This window comes from Chanos chanos, chromosome 16 (genome assembly GCF_902362185.1).
Source record: "Chanos chanos chromosome 16, fChaCha1.1, whole genome shotgun sequence".
NCBI classification, from domain to species: Eukaryota; Metazoa; Chordata; class Actinopteri; order Gonorynchiformes; family Chanidae; genus Chanos; species Chanos chanos.
In genome coordinates, this window is record NC_044510.1 from 1993303 (window position 1) to 2011034 (window position 17732).

The 17732-nt window shown below is 39.7% G+C and overlaps 1 protein-coding gene across 2 annotated transcripts in view; it reads right to left on the reverse strand.

Annotated features, from left to right (window-relative positions):
* gabrb2b (gamma-aminobutyric acid type A receptor subunit beta2b) overlaps positions 1-2372 on the reverse strand; it is a 59642-nt gene extending 57270 nt beyond the window's left edge. Inside the window, exons 1-3 of one of the 2 annotated variants that reach the window (XM_030793419.1) lie at positions 2290-2372; positions 2076-2167; positions 1312-1379 (exon numbers count right to left, since the gene is read on the reverse strand). In XM_030793419.1, the coding sequence (XP_030649279.1) occupies positions 1312-1379; positions 2076-2167; positions 2290-2372 (243 nt within the window). The remainder of the gene's footprint in view (positions 1-1311; positions 1380-2075; positions 2168-2289) is intronic. The other variant, XM_030793420.1, reaches the window with a different exon arrangement.
* Positions 2373-17732: the final 15360 nt, after the last annotated feature.

A 17732-nucleotide genomic window follows, 5' to 3' on the forward strand; every position in this document is an offset into this window, starting at 1 on the left:
TCACAGTCTCAAACGAAATGTAACACAGTACAACACTTAGTGCCAAAGAGGAGCATTGGATTCCCTCTCTCACTGAATGAGCCATGGACATGGACAAACATTTGGCTACTGATGACAGTTTGAAGGAATGGCAGGGCAGAAGCTCGGTGGACAGATATAGGGTGTAATCACGTACTTTACGATCCCAACAAATCAATAGCTGCACTGTACAGGGCATCATTTATAACCACAGCAACAGTAACAAAAAATCACAACAAATGTTTGCTTTTCGTAATAACTAAACCAAAAGTACTTGCACTCAGCAGACAAGTGAGGCTCTGAAGCATCCTATTCATATTGATTCCTCGCTTTTATACAACAGTGATTCCTAACAGACCGTAAGAACGGCAGTGAATAAGAAGATGCAAGCATGAAAAGGACTAAATGTTTCGTTTAAGACAAGCAATGATACGAACAGGTTTAATTATAGTTTTTCACATAAATCTGAGCAGTTCTATCGCCTGAGCTCGCGCGCTGTTCTTTCGTATCATCACTAGGGGATGCTCTTGCACGAGGAAAAATGAGTTTTCCCTTTACGGGCCGTCAGGCGGAACCGCGGAGAGTACATAATCTTTGCTTCAGATGCGCTCCTGCAGTAGTGACATTTTCAATCAAACAATAACTGCGACAAACCTTCAGCGCTTATAAAATCGGTATATGAATGCACACGTGAGAGATCTAAGTCGTCAGGAATTTGTAGTTACCTGTGACAGAAGACATAGGGAGGCTCAGTGAATAGACCAGGTGCATTTGATCAGTAGCAATCGGTCACAATTTAGGATCTTAATTGTTGTCTATTGGTACCGTTCAGTCGCACAGACAGTTTAATTTCAAATTTAACATATCCAAGGAAGTGCTATACAGCTCCCCAAAACATTGCTTTAAGCATTGTGTATGTGTGTGTGTGCGCGCGCGCGCAGTCTAGCTCCACGTGTGTTTTGAAATAGGGTGAACGTATGGGTGAAAAGTGCGTTATCATAACCTGATGAAGGCCGATTAACTCATTATGGTCATACTGAGATTAGACTAAAAACGTCCATTTAAAATGACACGACGCGTCTACTGATAACAGTCTTGACTAGAGTACTTTGTGGAACTCATTGATCGATGCCAAGCGCATGAAAAGAGCACCAGGTAATATGTCTGTTTGGTTGGTGAAGAAGGAACGGAGCTTTCTCGCGTGGAGGCAAGGGGGGGACACTATGTATCTCCATTGAGCTGGAGATCTCCACGCCGTTAGGCGTTAGACGAAGATGATATTCGTGTACTTACCATGTTGACTTCTGATACCATGTCAATGCTGGCTATGTCAATATTCATTCCCACTCCCACGGGGGGTCCTGCAAACCAACAACATGGTTCGCAATGTAATTCAAACACTTTGGGGGAAATGCCTTAAATACATACAACTACATTTTCAAAGACTGTCACATATCGATGTGTATACTTTCTTACCGACCCTCACTTAACTCATTCGTCAGCCAGATAACACGTTTTATCTGTATTTGGAAAGGACAGTGGACGTACAGATGCCCCGTGTTTCACTGGAAACAGTGATATCAATACTACTTCCCTTCTCCCTCTAATATTCGTGATATAACATTACAATAATTCACGATACTGATCGCTCGTTTTCTAAACGATTAACAGTACATCCGTTTACCAGAAAGGCACAGGGCGCTTACTACCTGTACACGAGCATCATAACGGTCTTATAGGTGTAAGAATAAGAATTGAGAATACTACATATGTGCGCATGTTGATTAAATGGATCATTAAATTTGCACGGCAGCCTAAATTAAGCCCACAACTTTCAAAAGTCTCCTAGAAAATTGCTTTGGGCATATCATAATCCAGATAACAAAACACAAGTGGTATGAAGTGCCCGTATTAATCGTTATGTGGACGATCGTGGGGTATGTGCACTTAACACATCAGCAAGGTTGGGAATTTCACCATTTGAGAGCAAACTCGGTGTGTTAACGGGCTGACAAGCTCACGATACACTCAACAGTAAAACAAATCATTCCAGTTACCTCCAAAATCTGGCCTCAAGCGAATGTCATATCCTTTCAACAGTCTATCCACAGTTTCCTTTACCAGTGACATATTGCTAGGGTCATTGACACTGGAGAAAGAAAAGAGGAACATTCTCACATTCAGAGGTGTCTACACGGGAACAGTTGGGTATTTCATATAATAAACGGATAGTCGGACAAAGTAAAGAGAGCACTGAATCCAGTGACTTACCTTTGCGCACAGACCACAGCCACTATTAAGGGGAAAGTCCAAACTCCCAAATAGCTCATTTTCTTTATTTTAAAAATCGTCATACTTTTAATATGATTTTAGATTTAGTGAGGACAGACGAGATCCAACTTATTCTCGCCGGTGCAGTTATTCCAATGTGGGGCGCATGCGCGTACTCTTCCACAACATCAAGGAGCAACGGCTGCTGATGCTAGTGGTAGAGCAATTTTCCTGGCGGAGAAAAAAATTTAAAGGGGAAAGCAGAGAATGGAGCGAGTTATCCAGCGGACTTAAAATCAAGAAGCCTTCAGTTATCGTATTTTCATAATGTAGGCTATACAGTCGTGGTCGATATTGTTGTTTTTGTCATTCAGTGAGAAAGGACAAATTTGAACTGTATCGCACGTTGTAAATCACTCAGTTCTTATTTGCGCAAAGTTCACCGACTACTGTTCGACATGAAAGTTTTTGTACTTATTCCCTCAGTCATCGCTCCTGGAAAAAAAGCGGACGCTTCACAAAGTGGTGGAGGAAGTTGTTGGGCACTGCTGCGTAAATACTTACACGAGAGAAAAATACTTTTAAAAATACACCTTTAACGCACAATACATTAAAGTTCACAAGTGCCTACTTTCCATGACTGAAAAGAACGGAAAACTGAATCTATTGATGATCCTTCTTCATTAGGCCATACCATTCTGAAGTGGTGAGGGGAAAGTATTAGGAGTTTTCATGGTGTGCACGAGGACGCACACACGCGCGTGTGCTGAATGGCGCCCTGAGCGTATGAGAATGGTAGCAAACGGTTATTTCTTTACTGTTCTTCTTATGATTTTACTCCATTAAGAATTCTTATTTATTATTAATTGAAAAGTTTTGTTTTATCTGTTTCAGCCCATGAACTGTGTTGAAAAAACCCTCACGACTGTTACAGGAAACCTGAGTTGTGCCTACTCATGTAGAGGTGTCTAAAGCTCAAACGAAGTAATCTGTTATAGGAGATAGTAAAGAGGCTCCCACGCCAGAAATATAGTTTTCTTCGTGACCATTTTGTTTTACAGATTTCACATCCCTGTTCTCCAAAATCCAAAATAATTTCAACAGGAAATGTTATATTGATTACAGGATAGAACGTCCCTAATCCTTGGAATCTCACCTTGTCCCCGTTTTTTTATACCAGTATTAGAACACATGTTCTTTAATGGTAGTTCATAGACTGTAAATCAGAATATGGCCTGAGGTGTCTACATCTGAAATCCAAAAAAAAAAAGAAAAAAAAAATAATAATAACAATAATAATGCTCTTTTTTGGCCTACGCTTGTCCAGCCTCAATGAAAAAGCAAATGTGGTTCCCAGATGATGTACAGATCCAATCAACCAAAGCTCGTTGAGCTGATTATGCTGGTTTGTTTGATGTTCCATAGTCTTTAATGAGTCAGTGCATTGTGACATTTTGTATTCTTCATTAAACATTTTATTTTATTTATACACAGCTGCTGTATGTACACACTGTGGCCTGTTATGCTAACAAGATTACAGTGGGGGTGGTGGTGGTGATGATGGTGATGGAGGGAGGTTGGGGGGGGGGGGGGGGGGGTCATTGATGTGCATGGGATAAATTAAAATATTAATTTTTAAATATTAAAAGTAGGAAATTGCGTTGAGGAACAGACACAAATTGCAGCTGTCTTATTCTCCTACTTACTCTTACTCAGTAGGTGATTTGTGGGGGGATGAGGGAGGATGCAATGCCCCTTGTTAGCAAAATGACCAAAGTGCATCCCTGTTGTTAACCTGCTACCCCCTTATATACTCTATAGAGCAGTGTCAGTGACCATTGGGCCATCTCCCTTGTTAAAAAAAATAACAAATCACCTCCTGCTCTTATTTAATCTTCTGCTCTCCCTCATAACCAGTAATGTGCAAGGGAAGGACTTGGGAGTACACAAAAAGCATTACTGTTTATGGTTATTGTTTAAAGCATATACACAAATAGCTGGCAATGCCTCTAAATGATGTGTCTTTTTAAAAGGAGATAAAGGGCAGGTTTAATCCGTGATACCATGGCCAAGTATGGTGTTTGGTTTTAACCCTTGACTGGCCAAACCGATGTTTGTTCAGTTCTCTGTCCCAAGTATTCTCAATTATTCATGTTTTTCATGGAGGCCACCTAGACTGCCTCTGAATTTTTTAAGTGTATTCTTTACATTCTTAGAATGAAAGGCTAAGAGTGAATCTTTTAGGGTCTGCAGGACTCCTGTTATGGAGGAGCTTTTTAAGTTTTGACTTTGAAAGTTTGAACTCTGTTGTAAGGGTCCTTAAAAGATCTTCCAGTTAAGGATTCATTACAAAAGAAAACACTCTTCCAATTGATGGCAGATTTTCTACCAATATAATAGATTTTTCCCCAGCTGGCTTTTAGCCACTGATCATAAGACAGCTGTCAGACACCCTCGGGCATAAGCTAAAGGCTAATAGCGATAGTTCACACCGTGGTGTCGCTCTGTGATAAAAGGAGCTATAACCCGAGTATTACCTTTGACTTGTTCATCTCCACTACACTCATTCCTCTACACTCAAAGAACGGGAAAAGAAGGACCATCCAGTTCCCTTGACTGCAGTTCATTAAATTTCCACATGTAACTCGTGTTCTTACTCTAGGCACGATTTAATCTAGTAGAAGTCATTCCATATTGGTAACGGTAAAAATCCACCCAGTAAAATCGCACAGAGAAAAACTGAATTGGTTAAATGTAGCCACCTCTGGAAATGAGAGAAATTCAAACTGAGTGCAAGCGAGTGTTAAAGCTAAAGAAGGAGAGACAGAGGGTATGCTGTGGCTTACTGTGGAAGGCTGGCGCCATACACGTTTAAGGTGTAAGCATTCATCAAGCGAGTGGAAAACAAACTGACCCACCTCCATGGAGATTAGGGAACAAATCCCAGTTGAATTTCCTCTGACTTGGTTGGGGCCCCCACATGGGTACAGCTGGTGGTGTATGTGGGCCGGAAGCGAGAATGTAATTGCCCCATCCCCACAAATGTTTTTTGTACTGGTTGGTCACAGTTGCTAGATTAGTGATTGACAGATCTGAGGAACATAGCATGAACCTTCACATGCATTACAGCCTCCTGTACAGGTCTTCTATGGTCTAGCTCCATAAATCCCATGACAAAAAACATTCTGTAGACATGCAAAAGCATCATGCAGCATTGATATAAGCCTGAAACTATGTGTGACCCACCTTAAAACTGGTCACTAAAGGCAATTTTAATATTAGTTGCGGCCAAAGAAACTAATTGGTACCAAGGAATGAGTTACTTTAAAATGAAAAAAAAAAAAAAAAATAGAAAGAACCAGAGGGAAACTGAAATTCATTTCCATGTTTTTTATTTGTATCTCATCATCTTTTGGTCTAGTTAAAAATAAATATTTTCTGGAAGTCTTTCATTTTCACGATGATGTAATTTCATGCAGAGACGGGCACTATTCGTTTTCTGTTACATCCGTTTTTCTCCGGCAAGCTTCACAATCAGCGGTCGTGTGTTAGAAACGTAACTGAAGAACTGGGCTTGTAAAGAAAGATAAAGTGAACACTGTTGCTTATTTCGAAGCATTCTCAGGATATCTTCCAAGACTACTTCACTACTAACCATTCTGAAACTTGAATACTCTGTGTGTTAGCTGATTACTCAAGAATTCCGGTGAGTAGTCTAACATTCGCCAGTAATGCAGGGTGATAACATGCTTGTACAGACATTGTTTGGAATGGTAACATCAGACCTGGCCCGTCTCAAAGGCGATATAGGCGAATGCTAGGGGCGCCGTCCATCCATAGAGGCGCCCAAATGAGGGAAGAAAATTTTTAACTTTTACTATTTTTCACCAATACTGTTTTCTGTAGGCCTATGTCATGACAAGTTGACAACTTAGATCACAAGGTGCCGCAAAGCCTCGCCCTCTAGAATCTGTTATGACAACATTTTAACTCTCATCATTGATGCAGTCATTGGACCGCAGCCGTAACGAATAAGTACTGTCCTGTCTGTGTGATCGGTCTAGACCTGGCTGTAACTTCAAAAATATGTCTATAATACAGCATGTGCCTATTTTGCATAGTGCCTCTATGCTTAAGCTGCATACCTCCTTTTTGCACCTCTGTATTCCTATCATGTCAAAAAGAACAAAACTCTCTGGAAAAGGAAAAACGAGAAAAAGACAGAGGTAATGTGATGAATGAATAGTTTATCTATTGCATAGTAGTTACCGTTGGAGCAGAGTGTTACTACCTTACTTTGGACGATACTAACGTTGGTTAACGATTATGAACTTAACGGTTAATTACGTTAATTAATTTAACAAATATGTAGAGTGAACGTCAGTTACTCCCACCTTAAATTCATTAGGGAAAGTTGGAAAGGTGCTTGCGGAATAACGCTCAGCATCATTTTGAGAAACAGGCCTACACTTTTTCTTGTAAGTGCGCGGCTCGAACCATCCACTGCCTCAAGAAACCAGGCATACATTTTTACTGACATCTTAGTCTCGTTAGCCAACGTTAGCCCTGCTTGTAATAGTCAATTAAAATGATCTTCCTTTTCCATCCCCTTTTGTAATGAATACTTGTAAGCCTTTACATTTTCATTACTGATTAGTTTCATATGTATAGCAAACAGCATGCATCATGTGAGAGAAGTGCTCATTGAATACATGTTTTGTGCATGAATGCAAGATATAATTACTCTTGCTGTTTGTGTATAGAATGTTGTAGGCTATTATGTGGCTTAGCTATTTTTTGTGTGAGTGTATGAACACCATGATTGCTGGTGGAATCGCTGTGATACAAGGGGCACCAGCTAAAATTTTGCCTAGGGCACCAAACTGGTCGGGGCTGGCTCTGGGTAACATCTCAAGACTATTTCGGTTTGTAATTGAAAGTAAATTTAAAACCAATTGGAGTTTTATTAGTCATGTAAATGTTTTGTTAATCTCATTTATGTGTGTTGTATTCATTCTTAAATGTTACTCTATGAGAGCAGTGCTATATATGGTTAAACGCTTTAGGTGTTGCAACATGTGGTATGTGAGAACGAGAATAATTGCGAGCGCTCCCAAAATGGAAGCAGTGTGAAAGTTGGTGTGTAATGATATGTGAGTAAAACCCAGTAAGGTTAAGGTTAGTTCATAATTTGAAATAATTGTGCGTAGTAGTAAAGTGAAAGGGTAAAACATCACATTTTAAGCCCCTGAAAGGAACTTTAATTGTAGCTAAAAGGTAACTGCAGATATGAGTACCCTAAACTGCTTACATATACAGATTTTGGTAACTGTAGTTAATAAGGGACCTGTGAGTGTAATCAATTCCTTGAATTTTGAATGAGATCTCATGATACTTATGACACTGATTTGTACTGCATTGCGCTGCCCTGTACTGCAGATTGGTTTTTGAAGACGGATGAGTTTTGATGGTGAGTCAGTCACACTGGATCCAGACCAAGCTCCACACGCTGGTCTGAAGAGTGACTAGAACCCTTGGATTTTGGAGATCAGGACGTATTCTACTCCCTAGTCTACCGATAAGCACGACTCTCACTCTCATGTGTGAACACTGGTCAAACAAACACTCTATAACTACCCAGGTAGATACTTTTTTTCCCCTGTTTTATTTGTTACTTTGACAAGAGCTCGAATTTATCTGTATTATTATTTTTTGATACTCTCTGAATAGAGAAAAACCCTGTAACCCTGAAATTGTTAATACCTTTATATAGCTGTTCATACATTTACACTGGCTATTTTGTCAATTCATCACCCCCCCCCCCCCCCCCGCCCCTCCGCCCTAACTGAACCTAGTTCGTGTTAGCTGGCCACTCATCACATTTAAGTCTGAACTGAGTAAAAGTGGTATATATGATTGATGTGCTTGAACAGATCAGGCTGACTGAATGTGAAAACATTTCATTTAACTCACTTGAACAATTTGTGTTTATTTAACAAATGCAGAGTTAAACTGAAGACAGTCATTTGTGTTGGCACTTGGAACTGGTGTGCATATTTATTTCAAGTACATCCAATGAACTGTTTTTGTTGTTGTTGTTGTTGTTGTGGTTGTTGTTGTTGTTGTTTGTTTTGTTTTTTTTGGGTTTTTTTGTACACCCTACTCCCACTCTGGACCCTTACATCAGCAGGAGTGATTTTATTGAATATTACAGACACTCTATGGTAGTATATTGCATAATTATCAGCTGTAGGTTTGGATTGTGTTGTTGTATTAGATACTTATCAACAGTTAGGTTAAGGAAAGGACTAGGCGATAGGCATTGAAGTCTAAAAAATATTATATTTTATTTAAATTGTTATTTTTGTCAATATTTGTCTCAAAGTTCATTTGAGAACCTGTCTAACATTCTTGAACTGCCTCTTAGGCTCTTAAGAGAGCTTGTCAACCATAAAATGGTTGTATGCTTGGAACATGTGTGGTTCTGAAATTAACCCTAATCCTAATTAGGAACTCATTAAGGTCCACCCTCCAGCCTTTCTTCTGTAATGCAAACACTATACAACTAATGCATGTCATTTAATGTATTCACACATAACAAAATAAACCCTATCCCAGCCAATATGTCTCATTTGACTACCTCATCTAAACTCAACAAATTTGTTGTACCAAAAATGGAAATAACAGGCTATGATGGAGGCTGTGTTCTGTGATAAAAGGGGAAAAAAATGTTGATTTAAGATGTTTACTTTTCATGGCTGTGTCAAAGATGTCACACATTGTCAAAAAAAAAAAAAAACCCTAAAAAACAACGGCTGCACTCATGAATACTCATGATAAAAATGGGCTGAACAGTCCCCAATGTCGTTTCATCAAAATTGAGGTATTATGTTGCAAAATTAATTTCCAGCCACTACCCCCTCGGGGGATAACTGCTGAAACATTTGTTGAGTTCTGCGGAACACAGGATGACTACAGAGTGATGAACTCTTCAAAATCACGAGCGAAAAAAAAAAACAAAAAAAAAAAACAATTATGCTTTCTTCTTGACTGAAAGCTGGCACTGACAGAGGTGCCTACATACATTTTAAAGAGAAGACTGCAGTCTCTCCCTCTCTCTCTGTTGTTCAGAAGCACCACTTGAGTCAATATTTCATTCCTCATGGTGGGAGCCATCTAGAAGAGAAAATGAGCATCAGGGACAAAGCAGATGCTGACCTCTCGGTCATCTCTTATTGCACATCAGTTTTTCGTTTAGTACATAGCACACATTCTTCACATAGCAAACCTAACTACAAGACCGTCTGCAAGGTATTTGAAAAGCACCACATGACGCTCACCGCAACACGTGATTATAGCAGCACCACATGACACACGCAACACCAAATGATGCTCGGATACAGATTCAGCCATGCTATAATTTCTGTTCTTCAGTCCAAAACCTTGTCAAGTATCTTTAGCTATTAGTGAATAGAGATCACCAGCTGAGTGAAAATAGAAACAAAAGGGAATGAGCTGAAAGTATAAGCGTTTAACTTTAAGTTCACATCAGTAAATTCATCCGTGTGATTATACAGTAGTCACAGTCATGATGGATTGCTCAGTGGCCTGTATTAACAATTGCTTGTGGATAGCTCTGCAGCTGAGAGGGCAGTGAACTCAAACTTATAGATCTACTTACAGTACAGACTGACCTCCCTGATCTGAGTGGACAGGACAACAAGCTTCAGCTTAAAGAGAGCTTTACAGAATACCCTATGGATTTTTAACCATTCATAGATGCATGGACGCTCCATGAATAAATAGCTAAACACAAATCTTAAAAAAAAAAGAAGTTTGACCACCCGTACAGATGTTCTATATTAGCAGCGAACCTAGAAATGATTCTTCAATTATTTTTTTCCTTAGGGATATTATCAGTCTAAAAGGCAGTGCAGTTTTATCCCTATCTGGATATAACTGCAGGTCATTGTGTTCAACCAGCAATATGTCAGAAGGTACACAGTTGTAAATTTTGCTATACATACAAATGATACAATCTATGAGTTCAGCACAAACCTATATTTTGTCATACACACACACACACACACACACACAAGTATAAATATTGTAACATTCGTCGTTTTTGGGAACCCTGTGTGTGTAAAATTTAGGTGGTTGTAACTTTACAATAGCTCTTTAGAGACAAAAGTGTTCATGCAATAATATACTCAACATTGCTGATCATTTTATGAAGATAATCAGTGTGATATTCTGTGAATGATGAGGATTTGAAACATGTCAGTGTGGTTTTAAACACCTGAAAATAAATTGTCTTGCAAGTTATCATGTTTCGCCCTGTTCCATAGTCATAAATGCCATTGATAATTCAGAGACCTAACATATTGAGTGTGTCATAATGCGGTGTGGCCTCCTGATTGATCGGGGTGGTTTTACATTACCAATCACACTCTTATGCAAAGTGTAGAAAACTATTTCAAAAACACATTTTAAGCGTTGATCTGCCAGTGTGTTGAACTTAATGCTGCTTAAAAGCTAGTCTGGGAAGTCCAGCGTTACAGAAGAAATATCTCATTTGGTAATTTGACTGTCCTTCTCTATTTGCCATCATAACACATTTTTTCAGGTAGATTAACTTTTCTTCAACTATATGTGACAAAGTAGCATATTTGAAATTAAAGCTATGCTAAGCTAAAAGTCTTTCATACTGCATATATAATAATGAGGTAGCTTTCAACTGGAAGAAGATAAAGCTCCTCAGTAACAGTTTGCTTTCACTCCTTTGGTACGTGTAAAAATATACACCTGATTGTGCGTGACTATGGTGAGTGTGGATTTGCTGATATCCACAAAGCCATTTTTAAACCTTTCCACTTGTGTTGCCGTCACGCGCTTGGTCTCCAAATTCTGCCCATTCACCATGTGTTTTCCATGCCCTCTGATACCTAGCTGGTGATTTTGGATGGGATTTGGCTTCCAGGAGCCAGACAGTAACGGTGGTGAGTTAAACCTTGAAGATGCGTCTGTCCACAGAATGGCTCAGTCAGACACAGGTCACGGCTCATTACCAACCCACCCAACCAGGCAGGAGGACAGACCACCTGCTGCTCCCGTCAAGGTCGTCACGACCTTGTCCCATCTCATTCTGTCCACAACACTCCCAGAAAGCATCTGCGCAAATAGCTTGGTTTCTCAGAGAGCTTTACCGGCCAAAAAAACACAGGCTAAAGTCAGTTCGTAATCTCAGAAATGGCAGTCCCACTACCACGTTTAATAAGATTATGGATGGAACTGGTTGGGGCCAGGGGAAAAGTGCGGGAGATCATAGTCACGTTTGTGCTGGGATCTGTGAAAACAACAACTGCTAGTTTATGAGATTATCGGTGTAGCTCTAAACATCTTACAACTTCAAATGTTAAACAACAATAGATGAAAAAGCTGAGAAATGTAATCTTACATCTCCTAACTAGTTCAGAGTAAAATGATGGATTTAGGCTCACGAGTCAAATAATATGTAACTCTACAAATTTACAGATATCATTATCAGTACAGTTATTAATTACTGTTTATCTGCTTTTTGAAGACATTCTCCCCATTGGCTGGACTTGAGTTGAATTAAAATGGCTTGAGTGTAGTAAATTTGTAATTTATCAACAGACTGGCATAAAATAAATATTTGAATGAGTGGGTCCTGACTCAGTACACTTGCACGGGCCATTTACCTTGCGTCCTTTTCTAATTAAATGAAAATTTTAAGAAGACAATGCATTTCAAGCAATATCAAAGTACCGTATTGAATGTCCCAGACTGATAAGATGCCCAGTCACCCAAGTATTTCAAAACAGTTCAAATACTTATTTGATCCTGGCCTATTAATGAGTTACTTTCAGGTCTTTATTCATAAGACATCACACTGGGAGTTACAGTATGTGTTCAGGTCCTTATTATCTTTTTTGACAGTAATAAGAGATCAGACAGAACTGCTGAGATAACTCAGGGAAAAGCTAATAACCCTGAGGTCTGTTTGGTCAACCCATATTTGGGCATAATGAGAAACAAATGAAAGAAGAACTGGATAATTTTATGGTCAGTGTTGTGATATAGAGGGAGCACACTCCCTCCCAATGTAACTTCAGGGTTTTTAGTTAGGAGAACTCCCACCCCATCCCAGTCCCGCCACACCCAAACACACACTCAAATAATCACTGCTGTAGCAATGTGAAACAATGCTTTTACACCCTTTACAAATATAAAAACTGAACTGAATCACAAGCCACATTCTTAAACCAAAATACACTATTTTCACAGAGGAAAAGAGGAATAGAAACAGAGATTTAATGTCTTCATTTGGCTTCTCTTCTGCTTAAAGACAAATTACTGTAGTGTTTTTCTCTGTTTTAGCTTAGCAACAGAAAGTATGCTTAGGCCCCATAATACAGGGACAAATCGCCCCCATAGAGAACACCACAATGCAAATTTCATTTGGAGTTAGGTGAAAGAAAGGTTTTGGCTAACATTTCAGACAATGTTGACAGTGTTCCAGTAACTTAAATTGATTCTTTCACATAGCCATGAATTAGGCTAGGTGACAGTGTAGACCAGACGACTCAGCTGATCTAAGTGGCATTAAAAGAAAAAAAAAAAATTCCAAATGAGCACATAGACAATCAATAGCAGAGCAACTTTCATTAACGTCCAGTGGAGTTCAATGAGATGTCCCTCTGCCGCCTCATCCGGATGAAAATATTCGTTTCCATCTCGTCAGTCAGAATCAGCCACAGTCAAGCGGTGCCAAAGCTTTTGTTGAAATGGAAAAGTTGCAGTTGGAATAGCTCTTAGACAAATCCGTCTTGTGAGTATGAAGGCTATCTGAGTCACTGTTTGGGAGCTACTCATGATGAACAGCACACTTACGCATCTGCTGCCCTAAAATCATCGCTCTGTTTAATTGTCTATATATCCTCAGATAAGTCGTTAGTAATAAAGGACAGGAAGGAGTGAAGAAACAGTCATTATCCTATTCTTTTTCACACCATTCACAGTGCCTATCAAAAGTAGTTACTCACCCTGCACTTTGTCATACTGTTTTAAGGTATGTGTGGGTTTTTTTTCCCCATCAGTGCATGCAAAACAATATATAAAACATCCTATGCCGTTAAGATGAAAACAAAATTCAGCTGTAATAGCCACAAACATAAACTATAATATAAATAACTGTATGAATATTATCTTTCTCTTGCAAGCCATTCTTAGAATTCACAGCTCATCAAATGAATTCTGCCTGTGTATAGTTCAGGTGCCTTTTTATCTGAGTTCTGATTAAAATCTCTAACTGGTCTGTAGGGTAACCTCTCAGTAAATTCTGCATCATCGTGAAATTAAAATTTAAGGCACATCTGAGTAAAGTAAAGAAAAGCAGGTGAATAATGTATGCTTTAAAAAAAACCATACATTTCAATTTACATTAAGTAGCTTGCCACTTATTCACAGACTACAGAAAGTACACATACACTATAGACTATCTATAACCCAATAACCAATCAGAAATCACGGTGTACAATTAGACAGCACACAGTTCAACAAATAATAGAGGAGAATGGCCTGTCTCAGTATTGGAGAAGAATGGTTTGAAAAGTCTGTCTCCTCACTGAGATGTGGGTATTTCATGGTGTCTAACGTGAATATGCAAAAAGTCTTGGGTTGTTAATGATTCAGATGGTTTCTGTCTATTACCAGTGTTTGTAATGTGTTGAATACCTTTGACCCTATGAGACAAGACTGACGGGGAGGATGAATCATTGACTGTCATTTGCAGTGTTTTGCCAGTGTTTTACATTCCATGGCATGTTTGTGCTCCTATAACCATCTTGACACACAAGAAATATCCCCAAACATTTGTTTATTTGTTTGTTTGTTTGTTTGCTTGCTTGTTTTATGATGCAGAAAACGGCATTGTTCAATGTCCTTTCTTTTGTGAATGTTTGTGTTTGTCCTTTATATACTGTCTTTTTAAAAGGAATCTCCTGTCTTGTTTCCCACTGTTTGAGTATGTCTACACACACTATGCACTTTCTCTTTAAACTTTGACAGGAAGATATTGAAAAGCAACAAGAGGAATATAAGAACATTTCCAAGTCATTGAAAATCCCAGGAGTACAGTAAAGTCCATTATAAAGCAATGCAGAGGAAATATGGTGCTATTTTGAATCTGTGCAGAATGTGGTGTTCTAACAAAACATACACTGGCACTAGTCAGAGAGGTCACCGCAAGATCATGATGCGAAAATTAGTCTTCCATAAGCTCAGATAGAAGAAACTATGATCATGACAAAAAAAGAAAACAACAACAACAACACCTGAGTAATTTGGCCCTGGTAAACCTGGTCCTTGTGGAAGAGTAACAGAAATGAAAGCCATTTTGGCAAAACATGAGCCAAACCACATCAGTGGCATGCCAGACATGAGCCAGAAAGCAGCTGGGTGACTTGTTGGAAAGACCAGATGGAAAGAACATTCTACTGTTTGATGAGAATAAAATGGACTTTTTTGGCACCTCAGTTCTAGTATTACAACCCATGCAAAAGGCAAAGCACAGAACTCCATCTCCACTGTGAAGCGTGCTGTCAGGAGTATGAGAAGGTAGGAGGTATACTTCACTGTGAAGCGTGCTGTCAGGAGTGTGAGAATGTAGGAGGTATACTTCACTGTGAAGCGTGATGTCAGGAGTGTGAGAATATAGGAGGTATACTTCACTGTGAAGCGTGCTGTCAGGAGTGTGAGAATGTAGGAGGTATACTTCACTGTGAAGCGTGATGTCAGGAGTGTGAGAATATAGGAGGTATACTTCACTGTGAAGCGTGATGTCAGGAGTGTGAGAAGGTAGGAGGTATACTTCACTGTGAAGCGTGCTGTCAGGAGTGTGAGAAGGTAGGAGGTATACTTCACTGTGAAGCGTGCTGTCAGGAGTGTGAGAATGTAGGAGGTATACTTCACTGTGAAGCGTGATGTCGGGAGTGTGAGAAGGTAGGAGGTATACTTCACTGTGAAGCGTGATGTCAGGAGTGTGAGAAGGTAGGAGGTATACTTCACTGTGACCCGTGATGTCGGGAGTGTGAGAAGGTAGGAGGTATACTTCACTGTGAAGCATGATGTCAGGAGTGTGAGAAGGTAGGAGGTATACTTCACTGTGAAGCGTGATGTCGGGAGTGTGAGAAGGTAGGAGGTATACTTCACTGTGAAGCGTGATGTCAGGAGTGTGAGAAGGTAGGAGGTATACTTCACTGTGTCAGGGCCTGGAAGACTTGAGAGAATGGAGGACAGCGTGAATGGAGATGAATGTATGCGGTAAAATCTGCTGGTGTTGGTAAGAGAGATGGAACTTGGCAGAAGGTGCACCCTCCAGCAGTACAATGACATCAAACATATAGCCAAAGTTACACTGCACTGGCCTTCAATATGAAATATTACTTAGCTGCCCAGTAAAAGTCTGCATATGAATCTAATGGAGATTCCATGGCTGGAGTTTAAAATCTATGTGATTTCACATCTAGCATCATTCATTTGTTTATCCCTTTTTATTCAAGTTAATCTTTACTTTCATTTTAAATTGTTTTAAATGGTTCTCTTATTTTCAACTTGTTTTCTTATCCATCTATCTATCTATCTATCTATAGAGAGAGAGAGAGAGAGAGAGAGAGTTAAATAAACAAGAAAACATTATATTGGCTGTATTAGGCACTTTTGTTTTATTTTGGGCTTTTGAATTCATTTACCATTTGCCATTGTCGTGATGCGCGGAGGCCAGCAGCCAGCCACCAGTGGCGCTGTATCTGTGCACATTTGGCACACACACACACACCCTTAGCCACACTCACGCTCCACAGCCCAGCCCAGCTTGATATTCTACCCGTCTCCCTCTCTGCCTCACTGATCTCTGGCCCAGGCTTCCAGCACCCCCCCTCCCTCCTCCTCCTCCTCCTCTTCCTCCTCCTCCTAGCCGTTCCTGTGCCATACCACGCTCTCTCTCTCACTGCTTAACTGTGATGTTAAAATCCAGACGTCTCCCCCTTTCCTTTCCCCTATCACTTCTTCACCCAGAGTCCGCAGGAGAAAATTCAAAATAAAATAAAAAATATTCCTAATGTATCTTCCAGCCAAGAGGTAGCTGTCATGGCCTTTACAGCTATGATGACATTAAAGGGAGGAAAAGTTCAAACGGTTCATATTGCAAATACTGTTCGGTAATGTTCTAATTTATTTTGTTTGTTTGGTTTTTTTGGGGTTTTTTTGTAATGATCACAGTTTAGCATTTTTGATATTCAGGCCAGTTGTGGTTTGAGAGGCTTGATGAGTTTTAATTATTTGTTTTGTTATTTCATATGTTCTGCAGCATTGGGAGATCATTCATATTTAAATGTCAAGAGCTTGTTTTGCAAAGCTGTGTTGAAATGCTGTATGACAGTGGTAATGAATCTGAGAGATCTCACTTAGTGTGATGCTGCAGTTGGACACATGAAACATGAAAATGGTCAATATATTCTCACAAGTGCAAAATCAATGATGTTTCTGGTACATATGAGTCAAACTAAGCTGGTACACAGCTGTGTTCATGAAAAAAAAGTCATGGTTCACAGTTGAGCCAGTGATACCCACCTTGATCCCAAACTTAATAATCATATGAGGTAAAAACAGACAGCTCACAGGTCAGCACACGTGCATATGCACACACACACACACACAAACAGAACACTACACAAAAATACACAGCACACACATATTCTCACACACCAAACACACACACAGCCAACACCACACCGCACCAAATATAAAACACACACATATTCTCACACACACACACACACACACACACACACACACACACGTTGAGAAAACTCTAAAAGTCTATCAGTAGGTTTCCTAAAAAAATATAATCAGGAGTTTTCCTGTCCACAGAGGGGAAGCCTCCTCCAGCAGCAGTTAAATGCTTTTTACAGTATCTAATGAATCAATCTGTTCCTTCGGCTCCTGATGAAGTCTCAAGGTCCTGGAGGTGGGTGAGATGAAATGGCCTGGTGAGCTTGTGCCCTCAGTATTGCTGTCACTATTGGCAGTACGTGTAGTGCCAAGCAGATTCACACAACTAAAACTGGGAGCCCCACTCTAAGGACCTGATCTGATCTATGAGGTTAATTTAACTTTGAATAACTATGTAATTCTGTTATTTTCACCACTAATAGCATGCCACACTTTACTCTGCATTCATTTCTCATTTCTTCCACCACGGTGACCCAAAAGAAGGTGAGAGAGAGGGTGTGAGAGGGAGAGGGAGAATAAAGTACAGTATACTTCAGACTATACCGTAACCCTATGCATGTCATGTCACTCTAGACTATACCGTAACCCTATTCATGTCATGTCACTCTAGACTATACCGTAACCCTATT